Here is a 22106-nt window from a genome sequence, read left to right on the forward strand (position 1 = left end):
TGCTGGATAGTGACACCAGTAGTGATGGGGTTCTAGTGAACTGGATGTGACACCAGTAGTGATGGGGTTCTAGTGTAGTGTAGGCTGCTGGATAGTGACACCAGTAGTGATGGGGTTCTAGTGTATGGGGTCGTTCTGCGGAGTTGGACCTGGAGTGTGATGATCAGCTATTTTTATAGATGTGGATTATTCATATTGTGACCAATCTGCTTGTGGAGTGTATGGGGTTCTGCTTGTGTGAGTGTATGGGGTCGTTCTGCTTGTGGTGTTATAGGAGTGTGATGGGGTGGGGGTCGTTCTGCTTGTGACAGTGTGATGGGGTTCTGTGTGTGTATGTGTCTGGGTGACACCAGTAGTGATGGGGTTCGTTCTGCTACTGGATAGTGACACCAGAGTGAATGTGGGGGATCGTTCTGCTTGTGGTAGTGATGGGGTTCTAGTGTTCTGCTAGATGGGTGTATGGGGTTCGTTCTGCTTGTGGAGCAGTAGTGATGGGGTCCTTCTGCTTGTGGGGGCTGTGGATAGTGACACCAGTAGATGGTGTTTAGTGTAGTGTAGGGATGGTCGTTCTGCTTGTGACACCAGTGTGATGGGGTCGTTCTGCTTGTGGAGTGTGATGGGGTCGTTCTGCTGTGGAGTGAATGGTAGTGATGGGGTTCGTTCTGCTGGATGTGGAGTGATGGGGTTCTAGCTTGTGTAGGGCTACTGGATAGTGACGTTCTGTTTGATGGAGTTCTCTATGTATGGGGGCTCTGGATCTGCTTGTGTTCTGAGTGAATGGGGTCGTTCTGCTTGTGGAGTGTGATGGGGTTTCTGCTTGTGGGTATGATCGTGACACCAGTAGTGATGGTGTTATAGGTCGTTCTGCTGCTGGATAGTGAACCAGTAGTGATGTGGGTGGTGCTACTGGGATAGTTCTGCTTGTGGAGTGAATGGGGTTTCTGTGTGGGGCTACTGGAAGTGACACCCAGTCGTTCTGTTTGTGGAGTGTATGGGATTCTGGATAGTGGTAGTGAATGGGGTCGTTCTGTTGTGGGGCTACTGGATTCGTTCACCAGTGGAGTGATGGGGTTCTAGTTCTGCTTGTGGAGTGAATGGGGTCGTTCTGTTTGTGAGTGTAGTGATGGTTGCTGGATAGACACCAGTGTGTAGGGCCCTGGGCTTGATGGAGTGAATGGGGGTCGTTCTGCTGGATGTGGACACCAGTGTGATGGGGTTCTAGTTCTGCTACTGGAGTGTATGGGGGTCGTTCTGCTTGTGGAGTGTATGGGGGTCGTTCTGCTTGTGGAGTGAATGGGGGTCGTTCTGCTTGTGGAGTGATGTGATGGGGTTCTGCTTGTGTGGGGCTATGTATGGGGTTAAGATAGTCGTTCTGCTTGTGGGTGATTGGGGGGGTTCTGCTTGTGGAGTGAATGGGGGTAGTTCTGCTTTACTGTGAGTAGTGATGGGGTTCTAGTTCTGCTTGTGGTAGTGATGGGGGGTGTTTCTGCTTGTGACACCAGTAGTGAATGGGGTTGTTGTTTGTTTGATTGACCTAGCTGGTCTCCAGTGTAAAAGGGCTCTGTGGTACCCATTGACATGCCTGGAAGAGTGTACACACACACACACACACACACACACACACACACACACACACACACACACAGGCAGGCATAATTTATTGAGTGAAGGATAGCTCAGCGAGTTGTTGACATGTGCTACTGGTCACCACCAGAGGATCCATGGCTAGATATTCAGACCTCCTCAAATCACACACACTGCCCCCCTGCCCCACCCATCCCCTTCATCTCTCACGCTCACACTGCCCCCCTGCCCCACCCAGGCCCTTCATCTCTCACGCACACACTGCCCCCCTGCCCCACCCTGGCCCTTCATCTCTCACACACACACTGCCCCATAGTGTAGAGTGTAGGGCCAGCCCCTTCATCTCTCACACACACACTGCCCCACCCAGGCCCTTCATCTCTCACACACACACTGCCCACCCAGGCCCCTTCATCTCTCACACACACACTGCCCCACCCAGCCCCTTCATCTCTCACACACACACTGCTTTGTGGAGTGACCCAGTCCCTTCATCTCTCACACACACTGCCCAACCCAGCCCCTTTATCTCATCTCTCACACACACACTGCCCCACCCAGCCCCTTCATCTCTCACACACACACTGCCCCCCTGCCCCACCCAGCCCCTTCATCTCTCACACACACACTGCCCCACCCAGCCCCTTCATCTCTCACACACAACCTTACAGTAGTTCCGAGTGTGTTGTTTGAAAGGGCAGGAGAGGCTCTTGGGGAAGACCCAACTAGAATCCAACTCAGACAACCAGCCCCTTTGTATTGTGTGCGTGCTTCCTGTCCATTTGAGATAATGTCCTAGTCATTTGTCAGGTGACTCAGCTATTTTCAAAAACTCCCATTGGATAACAACATCAATAGCAAACGAACTGAAGTTGTGCAACTTGTCAAGGTGTTTGTTAACAAATAAACGTCCACTGTTCAAACGTTGTCATTCTGTTTGCTAGGAAACCAACTCAAGTGGAAATGGCAGTCATTTCTCCTGTTCAACCATTTAGCAGAACTACAGCTGATGTACTGATAGTATTCAGTGTTTTAGTCAAATCTAACACTCCCACTTGTCTCACTAGCACTGACTTTACTGACAGTTGGTTTGAGTAAAGGTTTGAGGTAATTCACTTACCTAGCTGCCTTGAGATAAATACTCTGGTAGTCGCTCTGCATAAGACCGTCTGCTAAATGACTAAACAGTGTCTATGACCCATATTCATTCCTGAACCATGAAGAAGTTATTTATTCTCAGTATGGTTGATATTGCCTTCCAGTCACTGATCTCAACCCACAGCAAGACCACAAATTATCACAGCAATTAATACCGTAGACGGCCCAACTCACAAGACCCACACTGAGAACCACATTGAGCTAATCCTCGAAGGTAACCTCTGGTTTAGAACCACATTGAGCTAATCCTCGAAGGTAACCTCTGGTTTAGACCCACATTGAGCTAATCCTCTAAGGTAACCCCTGGTTTAGAACCACATTGAGCTAATCCTCGAAGGTAACCTCTGGTTTAGAACCACATTGAGCTAATCCTCGAAGGTAACCTCTGGTTTAGAACCACATTGAGCTAATCCTCGAAGGTAACCTCTGGTTTAGAACCACATTGAGCTAATCCTCGAAGGTAACCCCTGGTTTAGAACCACATTGAGCTAATCCTTGAAAGTAACCTCTGGTTTAGAACCACATTGAGCTAATCATCGAAGGTAACCCCTGGTTTAGAACCACATTGAGCTAATCCTCGAAGGTAACCCCTGGTTTAGAACCACATTGAGCTAATCCTCGAAGGTAACCCCTGGTTTAGAACCACATTGAGCTAATCCTCGAAGGTAACCCCTGGTTTAGAACCACATTGAGCTAATCCTCGAAGGTAACCTCTGGTTTAGAACCACATTGAGCTAATCCTCGAAGGTAACCCCTGGTTTAGAACCACATTGAGCTAATCATCGAAGGTAACCTCTGGTTTAGAACCACATTGAGCTAATCCTCAAAGGTAACCCCTGGTTTAGAACCACATTGAGCTAATCATCGAAGGTAACCCCTGGTTTAGAACCACATTGAGCTAATCCTCGAAGGTAACCCCTGGTTTAGAACCACATTGAGCTAATCATCGAAGGTAACCCCTGGTTTAGAACCACATGATTTAGCCTCTGTAGTCCTTATATCCTACCTTTATGGTGTACAGCTCTGTTATTGGTCAATGCAAAAACCTGAGTCAACATTCTCCCTTCTAGCTCTACACACACACACACACACACACACACACACACACACATGCTCCCTTCTCTCCTAGCTCAACACAGAGCTTTGTGTCTATTATGACTCACTGTTTAAAACCCAGGTAGGGAGCAGAATAGCAGTGCTTTATTGTGGCGTAGCGACACAACTCGTGCCAAATCAACTCATGCCAAATCAACTCATGCTGTTCCCAAGGCGATTGGAGCTTTTAAGGTTTTGTTGTATTGCCCATACCTGTTTCCTTGGCAATGTCGGTTGGTGCTGTGGCTATTCAGGGGCTGTTGTGAGGGCTAGAGAAAGGTAGGTTGTTGATGGCAGGGTGTTATGGAGGAGATCTAGTGTACCAGAGAAAGACCTCCGGTGGTTAGGCTGCTATGTGGGAGAAGGACACAGTCTAGTCTGCTCAAACACCATATTCACAACACCTGTGATCTGACCATAGAGACTTGAGGTCGACCAAATTTAGCATTTTTCAACGCCGATACAGATTGTTGGAGGACCAAAAAAAGCCGATGCCGATTAATCGGCCAATTTCTTAAATATATATTTTTAATAATGACAATTACAATAATACTGAATGAACAATGAACCCTATTATTTTAACTTAATACATGAATAAAATCTATTTAGTCTCAAATAAATAATGAAACGTGTTCAATTTGGTTGAAATAATGCAAAAACACAGTGTTGGAGAAGAAAGTAAAAGTGCAAATGTGCCATGTAAAAAAGCTAAGTTCCTTGCTCAGAACATGAGAACAAATGAAAGCTGGTGGTTCAATATTCCCAGTTAAGAAGTTTTAGGTTGTAGTTATTATAGGAATTATGACGCCTCAACTATTTCTCTCTACACCATTTGTTTTTCATATACCTTTGACTATTGTATGTTTTTATAGGCACTTTGTATTGCCAGCCTAATCTCGGGAGTTGATAGGCCTGAAGTCATAAACAGCGCTGTGCTTCAAGCATTGCTAAGAGCTGCTGGCAAACGCAGTAAAGTGCTGTTTGAATGAATGCTTACGAGCCTGCTGCTGCCTACCACCGCTCAGACTGCTCTATCAAATTTCAAATAATAGACTTAATAATAATATAATAAACACACAGAAATACGAGCCTTTGGTCATTAATATGTTAAAATCCGGAAACTATCATTTCGAAAACAAAACGTTTTTTCTCTCAGTGAAACGGAACCGTTCTGTATTTTATCGAACGGGTGGCAACCCTAAGTCTAAATATTGCTGTTACATTGCACAACCTTCAATGTTATGTCATAATTATGTCAAATTCTGGCAAATTAATTACGGTCTTTGTTAGGAAGAAATGGTCTTCACACAGTTCACAACGAGCCAGGTGGCCCAAACTGCTGCATATTCCCTGACTCTGCATGCACTGAACGCAAGAGAAGAGACACAATTTCGCTAGTTAATATGCATTTATTTGAACTATATATGCAGTTTTCAAAATATATACTTCTGTGTATTGATTTTAAGAAAGGCATTGATGTTTATGGTTAGGTACAGTCGTGCAACGAATGTGCTTTTTTTTTTCTGCGAATGTGCTTTTGTTAAATCACCCCCCATTTGGCAAAGTTGAAGTAGGCTGTGATTCAATGATAAATGAACAAGCACCGCTTTGATTATATGCAACGCAGGACAAGCTAGTTAAACTAGTAATATCATCAACCATGTGTAGTTAACTAGTGATTATGGTAAGATTGATTGTTTTTTATAAGTTAAGTTTAATGCTACTGTAGCTATCAACTTACCTTGTCTCCTTGCGACGCTGCACTCACGTAACAGGTGGTCAGCCTGCCACACAGTCTCCTCATGGATTACAATGTAATCGGCCATAATCGGCGTCCAAAAATGCAGATTACCGATTGTTATGAAAACTTGAAATCGTCCCTAATTAATCGGCCAACTTCTAATAGAGACACAACTAATAGATCTCACATCACACTGAAAGTCACGTCTGCTGGTATCCATGATGTCATAACTCTGTGCCTGTGTTTCACTTGTTAGTTTGTGTTCCCACGATGTCAGTTTTATTGCAGTCTGTAACGATAGAATAACCAGTAATATTAACCAAATGTCTTCTTCTTCTTGCAGTTTATTAGAGAAGATATGAAGCAACAACAAACTAACAAACACAGTAACCTTCACAGGGAAGACCAACACATCACTGTGGAAGAGCTGTGGAAGGGCTGGAAAACCTCAGAAGGTAGGAGAGATATGGAGGGAGGGATTGTTTAAAATAGGGAGGAAGGGAGAGAGGGTAAATCTAATCCAACTTTATTTTGCCATATGCGCCGAATACAACAAGTGTGGACTTTACCGTGAAACTCTTACTTACAAGCCCTTAACCATGAGAAGAAGAAAATATTTACCAAGGTGTCTAAAATAAAAAGTAACACAATGAGAATAACAATAACGAGGCTATATACAGGGGACACCGGTACCGAGTCAGTGTGCAGGCTATATACAGGGGGCACCGGTACCGAGTCAGTGTGGAGGCTATATACAGGGGACACCGGTACCGAGTCAGTGTGGAGGCTATATACAGGGGACACCGGTACCGAGTCAGTGTGCAGGCTATATACAGGGGACACCGGTACCGAGTCAGTGTGGAGGCTATATACAGGGGACACCGGTACCGAGTCAGTGTGCAGGCTATATACAGGGGACACCGGTACCGAGTCAGTGTGCAGGCTATATACAGGGGACACCGGTACCGAGTCAGTGTGGAGGCTATATACAGGGGACACCGGTACCGAGTCAGTGTGGAGGCTATATACAGGGGACACCGGTACCGAGTCAGTGTGCAGGCTATATACAGGGGACACCGGTACCGAGTCAGTGTGCAGGCTATATACAGGGGACACCGGTACCGAGTCAGTGTGGAGGCTATATACAGGGGACACCGGTACTGAGTCAGTGTGCAGAGGTACAGGGTGGTTGAGGTAATCTGTACATGTAGGTGGGGGTGAAGTGACTATGCATAGATAACAAACAAACAGTGAGTAGCAGCAGTGTACAAGACAGGGGGGGGTATCAATGTAAATTGTCCGGTGGCGATTTTTATGAATTGTTCAGCAGTCTAATTGCTTGGATGGAAGGGAGGGGGTGGGAGGAAGGGAGAGGGGGTAAATGGAAGGGAGAGGAGTGGGAGGAAGGGAGAGGGGGTGGGAGGAAGGGAGAGGGGTGGGAGGAAAGGAGAGGGGTGGGAGGAAAGGAGAGGGGGTAAATGGAAGGGAGAGGGTGGGAGGAAAGGAGAGGGGTGGGAGGAAAGGAGAGGGGGTGGGAGGAAAGGAGAGGGGGTAAATGGAAGGGAGAGGGGTAAATGGAAGGGAGAGGGGGTGGGAGAAGGGAGAGGGATTAATGGAAGGGAGAGGGGTAAATGGAAGGAAAGGGGTAAATGGAAGGGAGAGGGGTAAATGGAAGGGAGAGGGGTAAATGGAAGGAGGAATGGGAGAGGGGTAAATGGAAGGAGGAATGGGAGAGGGGGTAAATGGAAGGGAGGAAGGAGAGGGGGTAAATGGGAGGAATGGGAGAGGGGGTAAATGGAAGGGAGGAATGGGAGAGAGGGTAAATGGAAGGGAGGAAGCGAGAGAGGGGTAAATGGAAGGGAGAGGGGTAAATGGAAGGGAGGAATGGGAGAGAGGGTAAATGGAAGGGAGGAAGGGAGAGAGGGTAAATGGGAGGAATGGGAGGGGGTAAATGGAAGGGAGGAATGGGAGAGAGGGGTAAATGGAAGGGAGGAAGGAGAGGGGTAAATGGAAGGGAGGAAGGGAGAGGGGGTAAATGGAAGGGAGGAATGGGAGAGAGGGTAAATGGAAGGGAGGAAGGGAGAGAGGGTAAATGGGAGGAGAGGGTGTAAATGGAAGGGAGAGGGGTAAATGGAAGGGGGTAAATGGAAGGGAGAGGGGGTAAATGGAAGGGAGGAATGGGAGAGAGGGTAAATGGAAGGAGAGGGGTAAATGGAAGAGAAAAACACAGAGGGTAAATGGGAGGAATGGGAGGGGGTAAATGGAAGGGAGGGGGTAAATGGAAGGAGGAAGGAGAGAGGTAAATGGGAGGAATGGGAGAGGGGGTAAATGGAAGGAGAGGGGGTAAATGGAAGGGAGGAATGGGAGAGGGTAAATGGAAGGAGAGGGGGTAAATGGAAGGGAGGAATGGGAGAGGGGGTAAATGGGAGGAATGGGAGAGGGGGTAAATGGGAGGAATGGGAGAGGGGTAAATGGAAGGGAGGAAGGGAGAGAGAGGGTAAATGGAGGAATGGGAGAGGGGGGTAAATGGAAGGGAGAGAGGGTAAATGGAAGGGAGGAAGGAGAGGGGGTAAATGGGAGGAATGGGAGGGGGGTAAATGGAAGGAGAGGGGGTAAATGGAAGGGGAGGAATGGGAGAAGGGTAAATGGAAGGAGAGGGGTAAATGGAAGGGAGGAATGGGAGAGAGGGTAAATGGGAGGAATGGGAGAGGGGTAAATGGAAGGAGAGGGGGTAAATGGAAGGGAGGAAGGGAGAGAGGGTAAATGGGAGGAATGGGAGAGGGGTAAATGGAAGGAGAGGGGTGTAAATGGAAGGGAGGAATGGGAGGGGGTAAATGGAAGGAGAGGGGGTAAATGGAAGGGAGGAATGGGAGAGGGTAAATGGGAGGAACTGGAGAGGGGTAAATGGGAGGAATGGGAGGGGGTAAATGGAAGGAGGAAGGAGAGAGAGGGTAAATGGGAGGAATGGAGAGGGGTAAATGGAAGGGAGAGGGGGTAAATGGAAGGAGGAAGGGGGGTAAATGGGAGGAATGGGAGAGGGGTTAAATGGAAGGGAGAGGGGTAAATGGAAGGAGGAATGGGAGAGGGGGGAGAAATGGAAGGGGAATGGGAGGGGGTAAATGGAAGGGAGGAAGGGAGAGAGGGTAAGGGAGGGAAATGGGAGGAATGGAGGAGAGAATGGGAGAGGGGTAAATGGAAGGGAGGAATGGGAGAGAGGGTAAATGAAATGGGAAGGGAGGAATGGGAAGGGGTAAATGGAAGGGAGAGGGGTAAATGGAAGGAGGAATGGGAGAGGGGGTAAATGGAAGGAGGAATGGAGAGGGGGGTAAATGGAAGGAGGAATGGGAGAGGGGTAAATGGAAGGAGGAATGGGAGGAATGGAGAGGGAAATGGAAGGGAGGAATGGGAGTAAATGGAAGGAGGAAGGGGAGGGGGTCAATGGAAAATGGAAGGGAGGAGGAGGGAGAGGGGTAGGAATGGAGAGGTAAATGGAAGGAGAATACAGGGAAGGTAAATGGAAGGGAGAGTAAATGGAAGGAGGAATGGGAGGGAATGGGAGGAGGGAGAGGAAAATGGAGGAAGGGTGAGGGGCAATGGAAGGAGGAATGGGAGAGGTGAAATGGGAGGAATGGAAGGGAGGAAAATGGGAGGGAGGAAGGGTAAATGGAAAATGGGGGAGAGGGGGTAAGGAAGGGAGGAATGGGAGGGGGAAATGGAAGGGGGGGTAAATGGAAGGGAGGAAGGGAGAGGGAAGGGAGGAATGGAGAGGGGGTAAATGGAAGGGAGAGGGGTAAATGGGAGAGAGGGTAAATGGGAGGAATGGGAGGGGTAAATGGAAGGGAGAGGGGGTAAATGGGAGAGGGGGTAAATGGAGGAATGGGAGGGGGTAAATGGAAGGAAATGGGAGAGGGGGTAAATGGAAGGGAGAGGGGGTAAATGGGAGGAATGGGAGAGGGGGTAAATGGAAGGGAGGAAATGGGGGAATGGGAGGGGTAAATGGAAGGGAGGAAAATGGAAGGGAGGAAGGGGTAAATGGAAGAGGAATGGGAGAGGGGGTAAATGGAAGGGAGAAGGGAGGAGGGCAAATGGAAGGAAATGGAAGGGGTAAAATGAAGGAAAATGGGAGGAATGGGAGAGGGGAAGGGAGGAATGGGAGAGAGGGTAAATGGAAGGGAGGGAATGGAAGGGAGAGGGGTAAATGGAAGGGAGGAATGGGAGAGAGGGTAAATGGAAGGGAGGAATGGGAGAGGAGGGTAAATGGAAGGGAGAGGGAGAGGGTAAATGGAAGGAGGAATGGGAGAGGGGAAACGGAAGGAGGAAGGGGGGGGTAAATGGAAGGGAGGAAGGGAGAGGGGGTAAAATGGAAGGGGGTAAAGGAATGGGAGAATGAGAGGGGGGTAAATGGAAGGAGGAAGGAGAGGGGGTAAATGGAAGGGAAGGAAATGGAAGGGGAGAGGGGGTAAATGGAAGGGAGGAATGGGAAGGGAGAGGTAAATGGAAGGGAGGAAGGAGAGAGGGGTAAATGGAAGGAGGAAGGAGAGGGGGTAAATGGAAGGGAGGGGGTAAATGGAGGAAATGGGAGGGGGGGTAAAATGGAAGGAGGAAGGGAGGGTAAATGGAAGGAGGAATGGGAGAGGGGGTAAATGGAAGGGGGGAGGGGGTAAATGGAAGGGAGGAATGGAGAGGGGGTAAATGGAAGGAGGAATGGAGGGGGTAAATGGAAGGGAGGAATGGGAGAGGGGTAAATGGAAGGGAGGAATGGGAGGAAGGAAGGAGGAATGGGAGAGGGGTAAATGGAAGGGAGGAATGGGAGAGAGGTAAATGGAAGGGAGGAAGGGAAGGGTGTAAATGGAAGGGAGAGGGGTAAATGGAAGGAGGAAGGGAGGAAGAGGGGGTAAATGGAAGGGAGGAATGGGAGAGGGGGTAAATGGAAGGGAGAGGGGGTAAATGGAAGAGAATGGGAGGGGGTAAATGGAAGGGAGAGGGGGTAAATGGAAGGGAGGAAGGGAGGGTAAATGGAAGGAGGAATGGGAGAGAAACGGAAGGAGAGGGGGTAAATGGAAGGAGGAAGGGAGAGAGGGTAAAGGAATGGGAGAGGGGGTAAATGGAAGGGAGGGGTAAATGGAAGGAGGAAGGGAGAGGGGGTAAATGGAAGGGGGTAAATGAAGGGAGGGTAAATGGAAGGGAGGAATGGGGAGAGGGGGTAAATGAAGGGAGGGGTAAATGGGAGGAATGGGAGAGGGGGTAAATGGGGAGGGGGTAAATGGGAGGAATGGAGAGGGGGTAAATGGAAGGAGGAAGGGAGAGAGGGTAAATGGGAGGAATGGGAGAGGGGTAAAATGGAAGAGAGGGGGTAAATGGAAGGAGAAGGAGAGGGGGTAAATGGGAGGAATGGGAGAGGGGTTAAATGGAAGGGAGAGGGGGTAAAATGGAAGGGAGGAATGGAGAGGGGGTAAATGGAAGGGAGAGGGGGTAAATGGAAGGGAGGAATGGGAGAGGGGGTAAAGGGGAGGAATGGGAGAGGGGTAAATGGGAGGAATGGAGAGGGGTAAATGGAAGGAGAATGGAGAGAGGGGTAAATGGAAGGAGGAATGGGAGAGGGGGTAAATGGAAGGGAGAGGGGGTAAATGGAAGGGAGGAATGGGAGAGAGGGTAAATGGAAGGAGGAAGGGAGAGGGGTAAATGGAAGGAGGAATGGGAGAGGGTAAATGGAAGGGAGGAATGGGAGAGGGGTAAATGGAAGGGAGGAATGGGAGAGGGGGTAAATGGAAGGGAGGAATGGGAGAGGGGGTAAATGGAAGGGAGGAAGGGAGAGGGGGTAAATGGAAGGGAGGAATGGGAGAGGGGGTAAATGGAAGGGAGGAATGGAGAGGGGTAAATGGAAGGAGGAAGGGAGAGGGGGGTAAATGGAAGGAGGAATGGGAGGGGGTAAATGGAAGGGAGGAATGGGAGAGGGGTAAATGGAAGGGGAGGAATGGGAGAGGGGTAAATGGAAGGGAGGAATGGGAGAGGGGGAAATGGAAGGGAGGAATGGGAGAGAGGGTAAATGGAAGGGAGGAAGGGAGAGGGGTAAATGGAAGGAGGGAGAGGGGGTAAATGGAAGGAGAGGGGGTAAATGGAAGGGAGGAAGGGAGGGGGTAAATGGAAGGGGAAATGAAGAGGGGGAATGGAAGGGAGGAATGGGAGAGGGGTAAATGGAAGGGAGGAATGGGAGAGGGGGTAAATGGAAGGAGGAATGGGAGAGGGGTAAATGGAAGGAGGAAGGAGAGGGGGTAAATGGAAGGGAGGAATGGGAGAGGGGTAAATGGAAGGGAGGAATGGAGAGGGGTAAATGGAAGGGAGGAATGGGAGAGGGGGTAAATGGAAGGGGAGGAAGGGAGAGGGGGTAAATGGAAGGAGGAAGGGAGAGGGGGTAAATGGAAGGGAGGGAGAGGGTAAATGGAAGGAGGAAGGGAGAGGGGGTAAATGGAAGGGCGGAATGGGGAGGGGGGTAAATGGAAGGGAGGAATGGAGAGGGGGTAAATGGAAGGGAGGAAGGAGAGGGGTAAATGGAAGGATAATGGGAGAGAGGGTAAATGGAAGGGAGGAATGGGAGGGTAAATGGAAGGAGAAATGGGGGTAAATGGAAGGAGGAAGGAGAGGGGTAAATGGAAGGAGGAATGGGGTAAATGGAGGAATGGGAGAGGGGTAAATGGAAGGGAGAGGGGTAAATGGAAGGAGGAATGGGAGAGGGGGTAAATGGAAGGGAGGAAATGGAAGGGAGGAATGGGAGAGGGGGTAAATGGAAGGGAGAGGGGGTAAAATGGAAGGGAGGAATGGAGGGGGTAAATGGAAGAGGGGGTAAATGGAAGGAGGAATGGGAGAGGGGTGGAATGGGAGAGAGGGGTAATGGAAGGAGGAATGGGAGAGGGTAAATGGAAGGGATGGGAGAGGGGTAAATGGAAGGGAGAGGGGGTAAATGGAAGGAGGAATGGGAGAGGGGTAAATGGAAGGGAGAGGGGTAAATGGAAGGGAGGAATGGGAGAGGGGGTAAAATGGAAGGAGGAGGGGTAAATGGAAGGGAGGAATGGGAGGGGGTAAATGGAAGGAGGAATGGGGGGTAAATGGAATGGAGGAAGGGAGAGGGGTAAATGGAAGGAGGGGAGAGGGTAAATGGAAGGGAGGAAGGGAGAGGGGGTAAATGGAAGGAGGAAGGGAGGGGGTAAATGGAAGGGAGGAAGGAGAGGGGGTAAATGGAAGGAAAGGGAGAGAGGGTAAATGGAAGGGAGGAAGGGAGAGAGGGTGGAAGGGAGAAGGGAGAGGGGTAAATGGAAGGGAGGAAGGGAGAGAGGGTAAAACGGAAGGAGGAAGGGAGAGGGGGTAAATGGAAGGGAGGAATGGGAGAGGGGTAAATGGAAGGGAGGAATGGGAGAGGAGGTAAATGGAAGGGAGGAATGGGAGAGGGGGTAAATGGAAGGGAGGAAGGGAGAGGGGGTAAATGGAAGGAGGAATGGGAGAGGGGGTAATGGAAGGGAGGAATGGGAGAGGGGTAAATGGAAGGGAGGAAGGGAGAGGGGGTAAATGGAAGGGAGGAATGGGAGAGGGGTAAATGGAAGGAGGAATGGGAGAGGGGTAAATGGAAGGGAGGAAGGGAAGAGGGTAAATGGAGGGAGAGGGTGAAATGGAAGGGAGGGGGTAGGGGGGGTAAATGGAAGGAGGAAGGGAGAGGGGGTAAATGGAAGGGAGGAATGGGAGAGGGTAAATGGGGGAGGAAATGGAGAGGGGGGTAATGGGAGGAATGGGAGAGGGGTAAATGGAAGGGGAGGAATGGGAGAGGGGTAAATGGAAGGAGGAGAGGGAGAGGGGGTAAATGGAAGGGAGGAATGGGAGAGGGGGTAAATGGAAGGGAGAGGGGTAAATGGAAGGAGGAATGGGAGAGGGGGTAAATGGAGAGGGGGTAAGGGGGAGAGGGGTAAATGGAAGGAGAAGGAGGGGGTAAATGGGAGGAATGGGAGAGGGGGTAAATGGAAGGGAGAGGGGTGTAAATGGAAGGAGGAATGGGAGAGGGGGTAAATGGAAGGGAGAGGGGGTAAATGGAAGGGAGGAATGGGAGGAAATGGGAGAGGGGGTAAATGGGAGGAATGGGAGAGGGGGTAAATGGAAGGGAGGAAGGAGAGAGGGTAAATGGGAGGAATGGGAGAGGGGGTAAATGGAAGGGAGGGGGTAAATGGAAGGAGGAAGGGAGAGGGGGTAAATGGGAGGAATGGGAGGGGGTTAAATGGAAGGGAGAGGGGTAAATGGAAGGGAGGAATGGGAGAGGGGGTAAATGGAAGGGAGAGGGGGTAATGGAAGGGAGGAGGAGAGGGGGTAAATGGGGAGGAATGGGAGAGGGGGTAAATGGGAGAATGGGGGGGGGTAAATGGAAGGAGGAATGGGAGAGAGGGTAAATGGAAGGGAGGAATGGGAGAATGGAAGGAGGAATGGGAGAGGGGGTAAATGGAAGGAGGAAGGGAGAGGAAGGGTAAAATGGAAGGGAGGAAGGGAGGGGGTAAATGGAAGGAGGAATGGGAGAGGGGGTAATTGGAAGGGAGGAATGGGAGAGAAGGTAAATGGAAGGGAGGAAGGGAGAGGGGGGTAAATGGAAGGAGGAAGGGAGAGGGGTAAATGGAAGGGAGGAATGGGAGAGGGGGTAAATGGAAGGAGGAATGGGAGAGGGGGTAAATGGAAGGGAGGAAGGGAGAGGGGGTAAATGGAAGGGAGGAATGGGAGAGGGGGTAAATGGAAGGGAGGAATGGGAGAGGGGGTAAATGGAAGGGAGGAATGGGAGAGGGGTAAATGGAAGGGAGGAATGGGAGAGGGGGTAAATGGAAGGAGGAATGGGAGAGAGGGTAAATGGAAGGGAGGAAGGGAGAGAGGGTAAATGGGAGGGAGAGGGTGTAAATGGAAGGGAGAGGGGGTAAATGGAAGGGAGGAAGGGAGAGGGGGTAAATGGAAGGGAGGAATGGGAGAGGGGTAAATGGAAGGGAGGAATGGGAGAGGGGGTAAATGGAAGGGAGGAATGGGAGAGGGGGTAAATGGAAGGGAGGAATGGGAGAGGGGGTAAATGGAAGGGAGGAAGGGAGAGGGGGTAAATGGAAGGGAGGAATGGGAGAGGGGTAAATGGAAGGGAGGAATGGGAGAGGGGGTAAATGGAAGGGAGGAAGGAGAGGGGGTAAATGGAAGGGAGGAAGGGAGAGGGGGTAAATGGAAGGAGGAAGGGAGAGGGGGTAAATGGAAGGGAGGAAGGGAGAGGGGTAAATGGAAGGGAGGAAGGAGAGGGGTAAATGGAAGGGCGGAATGGGAGAGGGGGTAAATGGAAGGGAGGAATGGGAGACAGGGTAAATGGAAGGAGGAAGGGAGAGGGGGTAAATGGAAGGGAGGAATGGGAGAGAGGGTAAATGGAAGGGAGGAATGGGAGAGGGGTAAATGGAAGGAGGAATGGGAGAGAGGGTAAATGGAAGGAGGAAGGGAGAGGGGGTAAATGGAAGGAGGAATGGGAGAGAGGGTAAATGGGAGGAATGGGAGAGGGGTAAATGGAAGGGAGAGGGGGTAAATGGAAGGGAGGAATGGGAGAGGGGGTAAATGGAAGGGAGAGGGGGTAAATGGAAGGGAGGAATGGGAGAGGGGGTAAATGGAAGGAGAGGGGGTAAATGGAAGGGAGGAATGGGAGAGGGGGTAAATGGAAGGGAGAGGGGGTAAATGGAAGGAGGAATGGGAGAGGGGTAAATGGAAGGGTGGAATGGGAGAGAGGGTAAATGGAAGGGAGGAATGGGAGAGAGGGTAAATGGGAGGAATGGGAGAGGGGTAAATGGAAGGGAGAGGGGGTAAATGGAAGGGAGGAATGGGAGAGGGGTAAATGGAAGGGAGAGGGGGTAAATGGAAGGGAGGAATGGGAGAGGGGGTAAATGGAAGGGAGAGGGGGTAAATGGAAGGGAGGAATGGGAGAGGGGGTAAATGGAAGGGAGGAATGGGAGAGGGGGTAAATGGAATGGAGGAAGGGAGAGGGGGTAAATGGAAGGGAGGAAGGGAGAGGGGTAAATGGAAGGGAGGAAGGGAGAGGGGGTAAATGGAAGGGAGGAAGGGAGAGGGGGTAAATGGAAGGGAGGAAGGAGAGGGGTAAATGGAAGGGAGGAAGGGAGAGAGGGTAAATGGAAGGGAGGAAGGGAGAGAGGGTAAATGGAAGGGAGGAAGGGAGAGAGGGTAAATGGAAGGAGGAAGGGAGAGAGGGTAAATGGAAGGGAGGAAGGGAGAGGGGGTAAATGGAAGGGAGGAATGGGAGAGGGGGTCAATGGAAGGGAGGAATGGGAGAGGAGGTAAATGGAAGGGAGGAATGGGAGAGGGGGTAAATGGAAGGGAGGAATGGGAGAGGGGGTAAATGGAAGGGAGGAATGGGAGAGGGGTAAATGGAAGGGAGGAAGGAGAGGGGGTAAATGGAAGGGAGGAAGGGAGAGGGGGTAAATGGAAGGGAGGAATGGGAGAGGGGGTAAATGGAAGGGAGGAATGGGAGAGAGGGTAAATGGAAGGGAGGAAGGGAGAGGGGTAAATGGAAGGGAGGAATGGGAGAGAGGGTAAATGGAAGGGAGGAATGGGAGAGGGGTAAATGGAAGGGAGGAAGGGAGAGGGGGTAAATGGAAGGGAGGAAGGGAGAGGGGGTAAATGGAAGGGAGGAAGGGAGAGGGGGTAAATGGAAGGGAGGAAGGGAGAGGGGGTAAATGGAAGGGAGGAAGGGAGAGGGGGTAAATGGAAGGGAGGAAGGAAGGGAGAGAGGGGGAGAGGGGGTAAATGGAAGGGAGGAAGGGAGAGGGGGTAAATGGAAGGGAGGAAGGGAGAGGGGGTAAATGGAAGGGAGGAAGGGAGAGGGGGTAAATGGAAGGGAGGAAGGGAGAGGGGGTAAATGGAAGGGAGGAAGGGAGAGGGGGTAAATGGAAGAAGCAAATGCCAATTTCAGTCTCTGTCTGCAGTTCATAACTGGACGACGGAGGACACAGTCCAGTGGCTGAAGGAATCTGTGGAGCTGCCTCAGTACGAGACGAGCTTCAGAGAGTTCCGGATCAATGGAAACACTCTGCCTCGGTGACTACATTATCACACAACACAGAATTTCACAGATACCAACAACACCACTGAACTGAATCGTGTCTTCCATGATGTGTAAACAGTAGTGATTTTGTGCGATGGTGAAGATATCGCTTTGCACTGCTTTATCAATATGTAGATATATGTTAAACGGTTTCAGGTTTAGTTTGAAAAGTTGAAATGCACATCATAAACAAATGAGCTCAATTTGTTACTCAGACCAATGCTCCCTTCTGCTGGATATGTGAGGTTAATGCAGGTGGAATGGGAAAGAAATTATCAAACATGACACACACACATAAAACATATGCCCACTTCGACTAGCAAAACATCTCCCTGACCATGTTGTCAGATAGTCACGTTAGTGCAGTTCAGACATCCCAGTTCATGTCATGACCCCGAAGTCAGCAGGCGATTGTTATATCAAGGAGGCACCTTTTATATGGACTTGATCTTGTTTAGATGGGACCAATAACACCGTCTTAATGACACGAAGGGGAGAGTCAGAGCAGTTCCACTAGAATCTCTTCAGGAATGAGACTCGCTGAGACTCCATGTACTCATGTAAGGAATGACTACATGGATAGAAGAGGAGGGTTGAAGAGGGGGGTTGAAGAGGGTCAGGGGTGTTGTTTTACCCCCCCCCGTACCCGTGGGGGGTGCTGACTCATTACATGATGTCACAGCAGTGGATTGGGTGTCGCTGGCTGCCATGTTGTCTGATCTGGTTTAAGATGGTGGAGCACACTGCCATGTTGTCTGATCTGGTTTAAGATGGTGGAGTACACCGACATGTTCAGACACACTGACGCACACGCACACACTGACATGTTGTCTGATCTGGTTTAAGATGGTGGAGTACACCGACATGTTCAGACACACCGACATGTTCAGACACACCGACATGTTCAGACACACCGACATGTTCAGACACACCGACATGTTCAGACACACTGACAGACACACTGACATGTTCAGACACACTGACATGTTCAGACACACTGACAGACACACCGACATGTTCAGACACACTGACAGACACACTGACATGTTCAGACACACTGACATGTTCAGACACACCGACATGTTCAGACACACTGACATGTTCAGACACACCGACATGTTCAGACACACCGACATGTTCAGACACACCGACATGTTCAGACACACCGACATGTTCAGACACACCGACATGTTCAGACACACTGACATGTTCAGACACACCGACATGTTCAGACACACCGACATGTTCAGACACACCGACATGTTCAGACACACTGACATGTTCAGACACACTGACAGACACACCGACATGTTCAGACACACTGACATGTTCAGACACACTGACAGACACACTGACATGTTCATACACACTGACAGACACACCGACATGTTCAGACACACCGACATGTTCAGACACACCGACATGTTCAGACACACTGACATGTTCAGACACACTGACATGTTCAGACACACTGACATGTTCAGACACACTGACATGTTCAGACACACTGACATGTTCAGACACACTGACATGTTCAGACACACTGACATGTTCAGACACACCGACATGTTCAGACACACTGACAGACACACCGACATGTTCAGACACACCGACATGTTCAGACACACCGACATGTTCAGACACACTGACAGACACACTGACATGTTCAGACACACTGACAGACACACTGACATGTTCAGACACACTGACAGACACACCGACATGTTCAGACACACCGACATGTTCAGACACACCGACATGTTCAGACACACTGACATGTTCAGACACACCGACATGTTCAGACACACTGACATGTTCAGACACACCGACATGTTCAGACACACTGACAGACACACCGACATGTTCAGACACACTGACATGTTCAGACACACCGACATGTTCAGACACACCGACATGTTCAGACACACCGACATGTTCATGTTCAGACACACCGACATGTTCAGACACACCGACATGTTCAGACACACTGACAGACACACTGACATGTTCAGACACACCGACATGTTCAGACACACCGACATGTTCAGACACACTGACAGACACACTGACATGTTCATACACACTGACATGTTCAGACACACTGACATGTTCAGACACACTGACAGACACACTGACATGTTCATACACACTGACAGACACACCGACATGTTCAGACACACCGACATGTTCAGACACACCGACATGTTCAGACACACTGACATGTTCAGACACACTGACATGTTCAGACACACTGACATGTTCAGACACACTGACATGTTCAGACATACTGACATGTTCAGACACACTGACATGTTCAGACACACTGACATGTTCAGACACACTGACATGTTCAGACACACCGACATGTTCAGACACACTGACAGACACACCGACATGTTCAGACACACCGACATGTTCAGACACACCGACATGTTCAGACACACTGACAGACACACTGACATGTTCAGACACACTGACAGACACACTGACATGTTCAGACACACTGACAGACACACCGACATGTTCAGACACACCGACATGTTCAGACACACCGACATGTTCAGACACACTGACATGTTCAGACACACCGACATGTTCAGACACACTGACATGTTCAGACACACCGACATGTTCAGACACACTGACAGACACACCGACATGTTCAGACACACTGACATGTTCAGACACACCGACATGTTCAGACACACCGACATGTTCATGTTCAGACACACCGACATGTTCAGACACACCGACATGTTCAGACACACTGACAGACACACTGACATGTTCAGACACACCGACATGTTCAGACACACCGACATGTTCAGACACACTGACAGACACACTGACATGTTCATACACACTGACATGTTCAGACACACTGACATGTTCAGACACACTGACATGTTCAGACACACTGACAGACACACTGACATGTTCAGACACACTGACATGTTCAGACACACTGACAGACACACTGACATGTTCAGACACACTGACATGTTCAGACACACTGACATGTTCAGACACACCGACATGTTCAGACACACTGACAGACACACACTGACGCACACACTGACGCACACACTGACAGACACACACTGACGCACACACTGACGCACACGCTGACAGACACACACTGACGCACACGCTGACGCACACGCTGACAGACACACACTGACGCACACACTGACGCACACACTGACGCACACACTGACGCACACACTGACAGACACACACTGACGCACACACTGACAGACACACACTGATGCACACACTGACAGACACACACTGACGCACACGCTGACAGACACACACTGACGCACACGCTGACAGACACACACTGACGCACACGCTGACAGACACACACTGACTCACACGCACACACTGACGCACACGCTGACAGACACACACTGACTCACACGCACACACTGACAGACACACACTGATGCACACACTGACAGACACACACTGACGCACACACTGACAGACTCACACTGACGCACACACTGACAGACACACACTGACGCACACACTGACAGACACACACTGACGCACACACTGACAGACACACACTGACGCACACACTGACGCACACGCTGACAGACACACACTGACGCACACGCACACACTGACAGACACACACTGACAGACACACACTGACGCACACACTGACAGACACACACTGACGCACACGCACACACTGACAGACACACACTGACAGACACACACTGACGCACACACTGACAGACACACACTGACGCACACACTGACGCACACGCTGACAGACACACACTGACGCACACACTGACGCACACGCTGACGCACACGCTGACAGACACACACTGACGCACACACTGACAGACACACACTGACAGACACACACTGACAGACACACACTGACAGACATACTGACATGTTCAGACACGCTGACAGACACACACTGACGCACACGCACACACTGACGCACACGCACACACTGACGCACACACGCACATTGACACGCACACACACTGACACACGCACGCACACGCACACACTGACGCACACACACACACTGACGCACACGGACATTGACACGCACACACACACTGACACGCACATGCATGCACACTGACACACACGCACACTGACACACTCACACTGATGCGCACACACACGCACACACTGACGCGCACGCACACACACACACACACGCACGCACACTGACACACACGCACACTGACACACTCACACTGACGCGCACACACACACACACACACACACACACACACACACACTGACACACACACACACACACACTGACACACACGCACACTGACACACACACACACACACTCACACTGACACACACACACACACACACACACACACACACACACACACACACACACACACTGACACTCACACTGACACTCACACTGACACACACACACTGACACACACACACTGACACTCACACTGACACACACACACACACACTGACACTCACACTGACACTCACACTGACACTCACACTGACACACACACACTGACACTCACACTGACACTCACACTGACACACACACACTGACACACTGACATTCACACTGACACACACACACTGACACACACACACTGACACACACACACTGACACACTGACACACACACACTGACACACACACACTGACACACTGACACACTGTTCAAGACAGACCTTGTCTTATCACATACTATAGTTCTATTCTCGTTCTCAATACGTTTCGTTTTCTCTCTCTGTTTCAGATTGGCGGCGAACGAACCGTCGTTTATGTCGGGTCAGCTGAAGATATTAGACCAGCGGCACAAACAGAAACTCAATCTCAAAGCACTAGATGCTGTGCTCTTCGGCCCTCCGTCACGTAAGTACACTATACATACGTGTGGGTTTGGTGCCACTGCGGGGGTGTCTGGGTAAAAACATAACCATGTTTACTCATCATATGTCTTCTTCCATCAAGGAAATTATCAACAATATGACTCTGATCTGCAGACCCCCCATCTCTACATTCACCAGAAACTTTTTACCAAACCATCAATCCAAAGATACCATGCATACTATAGTACAGCTTTCCTGTAAGGTCAATACGTCCTTAATGCTTTTTAACGTATGGGTGGTCCCGGGAATCGAACCCGCTATCATGGCATTGCAAGGGACATGCTCTACCAACTGAGCCGTGCGTGGACCGCCAATAAACACCGTTCCATTCCACCCCTCTCTCCCCCAGGTCCGCAACACAACTGGTTGAAGGACTTTGTGTTGATGGTATCTATAGTGATCGGGGTGGGGGGCTGCTGGTTCGCTTATATCCAGAACAAGTCTTCCCGGGTCCACATGGGTCAGATGATGAAGGACTTGGAGAGCCTGCAGAGTGCTGAGCAGAGCCTCATGGACCTACAGGGACGGTAC

The 22106-nt window shown here is 50.3% G+C and overlaps 1 protein-coding gene across 2 annotated transcripts in view; it reads left to right on the forward strand.

Moving 5' to 3' along the window:
• LOC115127583 (stromal interaction molecule 2-like) overlaps window positions 1-22106 on the forward strand; it is a 113163-nt gene that overhangs the window by 61296 nt on the left and 29761 nt on the right. For both annotated transcript variants that reach the window (XM_065021957.1, XM_065021958.1), the window contains exons 3-6: window positions 5922-6033; window positions 16558-16669; window positions 21443-21558; window positions 21925-22102. In XM_065021957.1, the coding sequence (XP_064878029.1) occupies window positions 5922-6033; window positions 16558-16669; window positions 21443-21558; window positions 21925-22102 (518 nt within the window). The remainder of the gene's footprint in view (window positions 1-5921; window positions 6034-16557; window positions 16670-21442; window positions 21559-21924; window positions 22103-22106) is intronic.

Source organism: Oncorhynchus nerka, linkage group LG8, assembly GCF_034236695.1.
Source record: "Oncorhynchus nerka isolate Pitt River linkage group LG8, Oner_Uvic_2.0, whole genome shotgun sequence".
NCBI classification, from domain to species: Eukaryota; Metazoa; Chordata; class Actinopteri; order Salmoniformes; family Salmonidae; genus Oncorhynchus; species Oncorhynchus nerka.